Here is a 10,189-nt window from a genome sequence, read left to right on the forward strand (position 1 = left end):
GCCAGCCAGCCCCGCCCCCTGGTGGGCTGAGCTGGCCACACACACACACACACACACACAAATAAATAAATAAAAATAAAATTTTTAAAAAAAGACAAAAAGCAAGTATTGCAGAGAGTACAGACAAAAGGGAACACTTGCACATCGACAGGGGGAATGTAAATTAGGACAATATGAGAAGCAGTATGAAGTCCTCCAAAACTTACAAATAGGATTTCCACAAGGCTCCTTAACCCCACTGCTGGTATATATCCAGAGTTGAAGGTGTCCTGCTCTGTGTTAAATGTAGCACACTCACAAGAGCAAGCTGCTGACTGACTGACGAGATGAGGTGTGGCACACACATGCACGTGCAATGGAATACCATTCCGCTTAGGAAAGGAAGGAAATCTTGTCACTTGTGACTACACTCAAACTTGGAAGACAGTATGCTAAGTACAGTGAACCAGAAGCAGGACAAGTCCCGAAAGAGGTCTTCTGTGTGTTCCCAGATGGTCCTCCCTGGCCAGCCTTCTCAGGGTCTCCACAGCAGGCTCCATGTGTGGGGGAAGCCATTGACTGGCATCCATTTTATAATAGTGTCAGCCGTTTTCTTAAGTTTCTATTCCCCTGCTGAGTTAAGGTTATGGTCCTTCTCACCTTGCCCATTCCCCGTGAATCATGTGCTATGCCCCAGGGCTGGCACCTTCCCCCATTGCCTAGATACCTGCTGACCCCAAGAGCCGAGACTTCCTCATTCCTACACCCCCTATATATACACCCAGCACCTCCCCTGAATAAAGGAGACTTGATCAGAATCCTGTCTTGTCTCCATTTCTCGCGTCTCCTGTCCTTTGTCCCCTCTTCAATTCCCCGCTCCTCTCCCAGGTGACCTTCGTTGACTGACCCGCTGGTTTGGGACACATGTGTCCGCTCACAGCAGCTGGGGCTTTGTCCTACCATCTCTTCCCTTCTGCACTGTCCCAGGGGTCCTAGGAACTGCATCTCAAGTGACACAAATAAAGGCGCCCAGCGCTTCCTTAGCCAGACTCTATTTACACGTTATTTCTGTGGTTGGCTTTGTCATTTCAGTCACACCTGTAACATGAATGAAATAAAACAGAATAAGAATGTTACTTTTCTTCTCTGTAAGAACAATGTTCCCAGGCCATGGCGCACACCCACATCATCCCAGCCCCTGGGAGCCTGAGGCAGGGGAGTCCCGAGTTTGAGGCCACTCTGGGCTGCACAGTAAATTAAAGGCTAGCCTGAAATACAGTGAGATCCTAGCTCATGAAAATAAAACAGTAAGTATAAAGGCAATGCTGGTTCACTGTAGGCAAATACAGAAAACCCCAAACAAATAAAAATCACTGACAGCCATAACACCCTCTACTAGTCCAAAAATCGGAGCAGGCAGAGCTTTACGTGAAGCCAGGCAACAAGAACAAGGCTGGAACGATGCACTGCGGTTCTCTTCCAGCCTACAGACCCAGCCTGGTGGACCCCAGCGCACACCGGTTGCTGGCCCCAGGGCGGAGCCCCTCAAGTTGCTGCCTCCGAGACTTCCAGGCCCCCTTCAGTGGGACCTCCACCTCCTTCAAGTGAGGCTCCCACCCGTGGGGGGCTGCGCTGCCTCCAGGGCGGAGCCCCTGGGTCTCCCAGTCATTGAACCTGAGGCTCTGATGGAGGATGTACACTGGAGGGCTGCCGTGGCCATAGGAGGAGACAGACGTGTGGTGACATCAGCCGCGACTGGCACTGTTCAGGAGCAGCGCATGGGAGGAAAGTTGTCAGATACTGCAAAGCAGAGGATGGCACTCCTGGCGCAAGAGCCTTCAAGCCATCGATGGGACGCAGCAGGTGACATCCGCTGCTCACCCGCGGTTGACCACGTGACTCAGGTCTGTCAATGGATGGTGGAAGCTAAAAGATTAATTGCAGAGTTCCTCCTCTTCTTCAGAGGAGGAGACAAATGAAGAGAAATCCAGGGCGGCAGCTGAGAACCAGAGCATTCCAGGCTCTCAGCAGGCGCCGTAGTCCTGGAGGTTCCCCAGACTCACACCATCTGCTAGGCCTTGCTGTGGGAGGTCTCTTATTTGGCTCCTTTTTGCCACCTAAGAGAATGTCCCATTGGGCCTGCGCTACAGGGAGGTCACTTGTAACTATCACGTGCGCTTCAATGAAAACCAGCTCAGTGGTGGGCAGTGGGCAAGAAAAAAAAAACAAATGACCAACATACTTTATTTGATTTTTTCCCACGTAATTAAGACCTTACTTGTGTGCATTGCCTTCTGAACCCTAGACAAAAACCTCTCCATCCACCCTACAGCAGCCCTGCTGGATGCTGAGCACACTGCACGTGAGGCTCAAGGTCACTGCGCTGTGCAGGAAGGCGCAGGTGAGCCCTGTGGGCTTCCTGGTAAGGACTGGCTGGAAGTGGGGCACACACGTTTCCCCAGGACCAGTCCTGTGCTTGCTGTTCAGGTAGCACCCTAGAACACCAGGAGCCTGGTACAGGAGGCTCAGGGAAGTCGAGGCGCTGCAGGCCCAAGTCACCCACAGTGCCATAAAGCTGTCACGCGACCACCACACCTGTCAGTTCCTTCTCTGGCCTGCTGGTCTTCTTGGTTTGGAGGCAGCCGCTTCCCGAGTCTCCAGAAATGCACAACATGTCTGGCGCCTGAGCTGGAACAGAGATGGACAACCCCCAAAAAACGAGTCAGAAAGAAGGTCCCCTGGGGCAAGCCCAGGGTCCCCTTCCTTCTGTGTGGAGCGGGGAAGCCTGGCTCCACACAAGTATGGTCCCGGTTGAGAAGGGAGACTTCCAGAAGGGGAGCACATTCTCCGACTCTGAAAGCAGCGCTTCGGGCAGGATGCAGAATGGCTGATCAACTGCAACTGGCCCTGCTGTACCCGGCAGTGTCAGCCCAGGAGGTCCTGAGATGGCCACCTGCCTCCCTGAGGAGTAGAGATCCACGGGTCTGGGAACCACCACGCGAGCATGGGTGCCTTGGAAGCTCCTCAAGGACTGGTGGACACAATGGCACCTGTTTCTGAGCAATACAATTTAATAGGAAAGAAGAGCTGTGTGGAACAGCTGCAGCCAGGGGCAGTTCCTGCTCAGGACCACGGCACAGAGCTGAGCTCTAAGCCCATATGCCCATGAGGGGCTGGGCAGGCTGCACAGCTGGATGTCAGTGGGGAGGAGTTGCTGCCCTGGCCCACTTCTGCCTGCTGCACCAAGGGAGGGAACAGAAGGCCCAGGGTCAGTCACTCAGATTCCAGCCTGAGTTGCTGATTCCGTATAGTTGACATGCACATGCTTACAGCATCCCTTGAGAAGAGCCCTGGGTAGTTGTTAAACTGCAGCTGCAGGTCAACTTGCTCTTCTTTCTGCTGTGCTCAGACACTTCTGCTACCCAAGGTTCTGTGGGCCTCTCATTCCAGTCCCAGCTGGAATGTAAACATCTGGGAGTCAGCTCTGAGACCAAAGAAAGCGCACCAGGATCACTTTAAAATCCATGCTGTACAGGGCTCATTGCAGAAGAGACCGCAAGTGGGAAGGAGCTGTATAAAAACTTATGGGTGTGAGGACAGGTTTTTAGATGGAAAGATTATGCATGGTAAGATTTTTTTTTCCTATTCACAATGGGAAAAGAAAAGATGGGGACAAATTTAGAAGACCAAGCAAGCCAAAAAGTTTTGTGGAAGACGAGGAAGTTTTTGTTTGGTTGGTCTAAGTCTTTGCTCTTGTTGTTTTTGTCAGGCCTAAGAGCCGTGTCTTTTAATCCTGCTCATCACTCAGCTGTGGCTCCAGGACTCTGGCGCTACCCGGAGACCAATGCCCCTGCCAGTGTGGAACCCAAGGCAATGAACAACGGGCACAGCCAGCCTGCGGGGCAGTGGGGACAATGACCAGAGCTGCTTCAAAGAAACTCTCAGAAGGTGTCTTACTGCTCTTGTTGCTGGGACAAATACCCGACACCCAGGATGAAGGAGGGAGAGGGTTATTTAGCTCACAGATGGTGGAGGTCTGAGTCCATGCTCAGCTGGAGCCAAGGCAGGGTGGCACAGGGCACAGGACAGCGGTTCATGGCAGTGGCAAAGAGCAGAGAGCAAAGCCAGTGGTTGTAGCTCAGGCAGCTAGCTAGCCTGGCTCCCTTCCTCACACTGTAACACAAAGTGCCCACCCCAGGGCCTGAGTGTGGCACTCACGCCTGCAATCGCAGTATTGGATAAAGAATCAGTCACACGCTCGAGAAGCAGTCCCACAACTGCATGAAGCTTTGGGGGGACAACTAGACACAAACTGTAACATTCCACCCCTGGACTCCCCAAGACTCATGCACATCTCTTTGTGCAAAAGCCATTTTAGTCCACCTCTAAGAGTTGCCAAACTCCTACAGTTTCAGCACTGCTGAAAAGTCCAAGTCCCAAGTCTCCTCCAAGATCTAAGGCAATGGGGGGCCTGGCCCTAGCTCAGTCCTTTAAGTGGCTGCTTCCACAAAGCTGTCAGCCTCAGGTTCCTGGAGTTCGAACCTCCCAACTCTCCCGCTGGCCAAAAGTGCCCTGAAGGCATTTAAGAAAAAAAAAAAAAAAAAAAAAAAAAAGATCTAAGGCAAACTTAGCTGTGAGCCCCTGCTCACAAATAAAAAGTTAACACTTGCAACATTCGACACAAGATAAACATTACCGTTCCAAAAGGTACACAGAGCAGGATACCAAGCACTGGGACCAAAGCAAGTTCCAAATCCAAAAGGGCCAACATTAAGTCCTATAGTTCCATGTGGAACATCTGAAGCAATCTGTGGCAAATTGTGAGCTCCATGTGGCCCCGTCCCTGTGGCACTCGTGGTGGTTGCTGCCCTGGCTTCTCTCGCAGGCTGGCTTTGCTCCCTCCTTGCAGTTTCCCTTAGATGATCCACATTCCAGGCTCTTCCAAGCTCCTGGGGTTTTCCACTCAATAGGTTTCTCACTTGCAGCTTTACACACTTTCCTCCTGGGGGCACACCGCCTGGCCTTCTACACCTTCTTCTGAAATCGAGGTGGAAGCTGTTTTAACCTCAGAACTCCTGCATGCTGCAAGTGCCTAAAACCAACATGGATGATGTCAAGGGCTGCTGACAGTAGCCAAGCTTTCTTTTCTCTTGTGTAGGGGTCGAATGCCTGGGTCACTGAGCACTGACTCTGATTCTGAGGAACACTCTTTTTGCAGGTGCCATTGTAGAACCTGGCGGAGCCCCTGCTGCCATTCTGGAACACGCTCTCTGCAGCTTGCGCTCCATGGCAAATTCCCTCCCCTTGCAGTTCTGAGGCTGCAAAGGGTGGAGACCTGCCACCGCCTGGGAGGCCCTCAGACTATCTTTTATGTTCTCTTGTTCGTTCTCAGCAATGGAGATCCTCTCAGCTCTATCTTTGCAGGCCACAGCTTTATTTGGTGCTTTTTTTCTGGACAAACGACATTTTAAATCATCTTGCTGGGCTCTTTGCTCTTGATTCTCAACATGTATCTGACTAAAAGCCCCCAACAATAGCCTTGCCATTGCCTCAACATTTGACTCTCTTGCAATTTCATTTGCAAGATTAAGCAGTCAGTCATGCTTAATTTCAGTCTCAGGCAAAGTCTCTGGACATGAGCAAGATGCAGACAAACTGTCTTCCAATCCAAAACACGCATCATCTGGAGTCTGACAATCATTGCAGTCCTTCCCAGCAGAAGCCTCCCCAGCCTGGTCTTCCCAGGCAGGATTTCTATCAGCCTTCTGGTCTTCTGAGCTCTGATGAGAACCTTCCACACAGAACAGCCAAAGCTGTTCTAGTGCTTCTCTTGTAGGTGACATATCTGAACATTTCCTATCTCTTTCTATAAACTAGTCCCAAAATCTTGTACTCTACATGGTCAGGTAGTCACAGTAGTGACCCCACTCTTGGTACCAAATTCTGTTTTAGTTACTCCTCTCTTGTTGCTGGGACAAAATACACAACACCCAGAATGAAGGAAGGAAAGGTTTATTTAGCTCACAGTGGAGGTTTCAGTCCATACTCAGCTGGCTCCAAGGCAGAGTGTGGCACATGGCACAGAGCAGCAGTTTGTGGCAGTAGCAAAGAGCAGAGAAGGGTTTTTTTTTTTTTTTTTTTTTTTTTGCTCCGAATGCCTTCAAGGCACGACTGGCTATCTTGTGTTGTGGGGATCGAACCACAGCAACCTGAGCCTGACTCTTTGTTGAAGCAGCCACTTAAAGAACTGAGCTAAGGGGCAGGCCCCCAACAAAGAGCAGAGAGCAAAGCCAGTGGCTGCAGCTCAGGCAGCTAGCCTCTCTGTCCTCCTTACACTGTAACGCAAATTATCCACCCCAGGGCCTTGGTGTAGTACTCATACCTGCAATCCCAGTATTGAATCAAGAATCAATCACATAGGCAGGCCAGATAGCTCAGCAGACTAAAGCTTAGGCAGAGCACAGTGCAGGGGATCTGTGTGCTGTGCTGGCCCGGCCCCCAGGGCACAACAAGATGGTAATTGAGACTGGGTGTGGTGGTGTGCACCTGAAATCCCAGCACTTTGGAGGTTGAAAACAGGAGGATCACTACGAGTCTGAACTGTGTAGTGAGACCCTGTACCACATACATAAAAAAAAAAAAAAAAAAAAAAAAAAAAAAAAAAAGAATCGATCACAGACTCCAGAAGCCGCCCCATGACTGCATGAGGCTTTGGGGGACAACTAGACACAAACCATAACACAAGGGCAAGAGGGGAGTATAAATCAAGCATCGCAGTTGTAAATATCATGACAGTATCACTTGTGTCAGCCCTACCAAAAGGTAACTAGGGCCAAGAGGTTGAAAAGAAGTGGTCTTGTGCCTAAACTCCTGCTGATAACAGCCACAAGAATTCTAGCGAAATCCTGAATTTGTCCTGAATAAACCCAACTGGGATCTGTCATCGGAAAACCCTGATCTTGAGATATTCACAGATAGAGATCAAGCGCTGAGCTCATGGTAGGGTATCTTGTTGGGGTGCACCATGCACCATCAGGGAGTGGCACTGAGTGTGGACAGTAAGGCTGTGGAGGGCAGCAGAGCCTGTCTGCCGGCAGCGTGGTGAACACCAAACAACACAGATGCATGGACTATGGCCCTTGGCAGGCTCATGCAAAAAGACTGAATAAAGAGCTGGATAAAGTGCTGCCCTGATCCAGGCTCTGGTGACTGCGTTGGGACCATGCGTTGGGACCTGGCCAAGAACCCCAACTGCCTGTATGAAAGGATGCAATAAGAAAGAGACAAATTTAGTAATGCACGAAGGGGCCGGGAGGTCAGTGCCTCAGGACAGGCAGCAGCAAAGATGCTTGAGTCAGCCACTATTTATTGGGTATGCACCACTGGATGACTCAGTGGGCAGGAAGGATGGTGGGGAGAGATGGCAGTTTAAGGGTTTTGTCCTTTCCTCAAGGTGAAACCCTATTTTTACCACTGGGTTCTCAAGGAAGCAGGATGTCTTCAGCTGATGCAGTCTTGTCTGGGGTGTCACAACATCACGGGACCAATGAGGCTTCAACTGCAAGTGGAGGTGCATGGAGTTTTGCTCCTAAACTTGATAGCTGGCTGGCATGGCAAGGCACGCACCAGGCCTTGACAAGCCCTCATCACAGTATGACATTTTTTTTTCCCAAAAATTATATGCAATGGTCCTTAATGCAACTGACATGGGCTACAGACCCTATCACGCAGTTTGGATCCTGCGGATGCTTTCAGTATTTCTTAGATGCCAAGTCCCAGGACCAGTTAGTCACCCAGACTGGACAGCGGTGGCCCTTTCAAGTGTTCTACCAGGGATGCACACATGGCCCCACTGTTTGCCATGGGACAGTGGCCTGGGACCTCAAGTCGTTATCCTGCCTGCCCCCTATCAAACTGTCTTGCTATATACTGTAGATAGAATCATCCTTAAATTAAAAACAAAAATCATCCTAACCTCTGGGTGTCTTTCAGATTTAGAAAACATCTGGGGAATTTTCAAGGACACCCGAAGGAGTTGAGAAATTCAATCCCTAAAGGTGCAAGGGCCTGGCACAGTGGTAAAGGCTTGGGAGTCCTCCGCCTGGGTAAGATGTGCTGTTCCAAGGGAAAAACAGCAGCTTCAGCGGCTCTGAGGACGCTTGGGGGCAGTGGTGCCTTTTCACACCCCTGCTGTGCTCAAGCTGCCTGCCCTCTGTCCTCTCAAAACAGGAGCCACGTGGAGAGCCCTTTTTTATTGAAAGGAGGTCTTGCTATGTAGCCCTGGCTGGCCTCAAACTCAAAGTGATCGTCTGCCTCAGCTTGTCAGGTTAAAATACTAACGGGAAAAAAAACACTAGCAGGGGAGGGGAAGGTCATGCACTCTGACATTCCTTCCCCTGCCCTTCTGTTGGGTGGTTATTAGGTCTCAAGAGCTACAGCTGAGGGCCAGGGCAGGAACAACCTGAGCAGACAGTCGCTGGCTCCAATCACGGAGACGGGGGAGCCCCAAGTCAAGTCCTACTGCAGGTAGCATCCATCAGTAACCCAGCACACCCAATGGGCCAGTCCCTGTCTGGGGTGGCACATCTGGTCTAAGAGCAACCAGCCACTTTTCCACTGGAATTTTTGCCTGCTCCAAGGAAGAGAACCCACACTTGTACTGCAAGCCAGGACAAAGACCTGCGGCCAGGAAGCCACAGACTCCAGGGGCTCGGAACGCCACCACAGTTACTCTCATGGTTAAGACCTCAGTGAAGCCGCCATGGGGTCACTTACGTCTGCGCCCACACAGTACTGCCGTGCCAGCCACGGCCATGGGAGCTCTCCTGTCACTGGGCAGTGACCACAGCGGCAACCAACAAGTCCAACTGCTGGTGTGTAGTGAACTTCCCCGCTCCAGTCAAATGCGACTATTTTAGAATGCTTTGCCTTTGTACCCTCAAAACTGGAAAACTTTATGGGGACCTCAGACGGGACTCTCCTTTAAGCAGCAGAAGTGAGAACGCGTAGTGAAGCCCGATCAGGTCACTTAACTGGGAACACGGTCTCTTCACTGCGTTGGTCTCGGCGAGGGCACGCGGAGCAGGGCAGAGAACCCGGCGCGGCCGCCCTCCCTCTGCGAGGCCGCCCCCGCCCAGGGCTCAAGGAGTGCTGCGAGAGAGGGGCCGACCGGCCGAGGGCCAACCGCGGGGACGCCAGTCGGCGGGAGCTCCGCTCCGCGGTGCAGCGGGCGCTGCCGGGCTCAGGCGGCGGCGCAGCCACTACACGGCCACAGCCGCCGGAGCGCGCAGGCGCGGGGCTGTGCCGGACGACGGCAGCGCGGCGCGCCTGTCCCCACCACCCGCGTGCGAGCCCTCCACGAGCCCGCAGTCTGCGCCGCCGCCACAGGGCCTGCCGGGCTCACGGCCGCGCCGGGGCAGTTCGGCGGTGTCCGCGCTCCGGCTCCTTTCCCTGGGAAACCCACACAACACTGCTCCACGCACAAACGCTTTTTTTAAAAGTCTGAAATGTCCCTATCACTGAAAACATTTTATAAACGTTGTTTAAAGCCGACTCTTTAAATTCCCAAAGTAAACTTTTTTGCATTAGTGGAAGCGGGGACTGAACCCAGGCCCCTGCGCTCGCCAGGGAGGCGCCCACTCTACCGAGCCGCCCCCGGCCCTCCGCAAACCGCGGCTGCTGGATCCCGACCCCGCTCCGCCACGGAGACGCACGCACGCACGCGCTCGCGAGCGGCAGCACTCGGTCATCCCACTTCCCGACCACGCCGCGGCTCCTCCGCTGGTGCACGCAGGCGGAGGGGCCTTCCGCGCGGTGGCGCCGACGGCCCCGCCAAGACGTCGCCCGCGGCTGAGCGCCGCCCTCCGAGCGCCGCGCGACAAGCCCACAAGCCGCCAGGGTCTCCCGCCCGCGGAGCGCGCGGCCAGCTCGGGCGGGGCGGCGCACAGTGCTGACGTAGCTCGTGCGACGCACACGCAGGCCGCACGACGTTCGCCCCCGGCAGCGGCGCTGCGTCACCGGCGTTGGGCGGCAGCTCCAGGAGTCGCGAAAGGTGCGGGCCCCGGCCCGGGTGTGCGGTCCTGGCGGCGCGATGCGGCGCAGCAAGGAGGACGTGGACCGGTACATCGCCTCGGTGCTGGAGTCCGCGCCGTCGCCGCGCGAGGTGAGGCCGGCGCGCGGCCTGCCCGGCGTCGCGGCGCGTCATGCCGGC

General features: G+C 53.4%; 1 protein-coding gene and 1 pseudogene across 4 annotated transcripts in view; both read left to right on the forward strand.

The window, feature by feature from the left end:
- Window positions 1–2,019, forward strand: part of LOC111817234 — a 5,443-nt pseudogene extending 3,424 nt beyond the window's left edge.
- A 7,947-nt stretch (window positions 2,020–9,966) lies between these two features.
- LOC101586515 (E3 SUMO-protein ligase RanBP2) overlaps window positions 9,967–10,189 on the forward strand; it is a 71,158-nt gene continuing 70,935 nt past the window's right edge. For all 4 annotated transcript variants that reach the window (XR_002821493.1, XM_023717511.1, XM_023717512.1 and 1 more), the window contains exon 1: window positions 9,967–10,141. Coding sequence is in view for 3 of the 4 variants with exons in the window: in XM_023717511.1 (XP_023573279.1) it covers window positions 10,070–10,141 (72 nt within the window). In the remaining variant the exon portion in view is untranslated. The remainder of the gene's footprint in view (window positions 10,142–10,189) is intronic.

The sequence above is a fragment of the Octodon degus genome, unplaced genomic scaffold (assembly GCF_000260255.1).
Source record: "Octodon degus isolate 3935 unplaced genomic scaffold, OctDeg1.0 scaffold00052, whole genome shotgun sequence".
In the NCBI taxonomy this organism is placed as follows: domain Eukaryota; kingdom Metazoa; phylum Chordata; class Mammalia; order Rodentia; family Octodontidae; genus Octodon; species Octodon degus.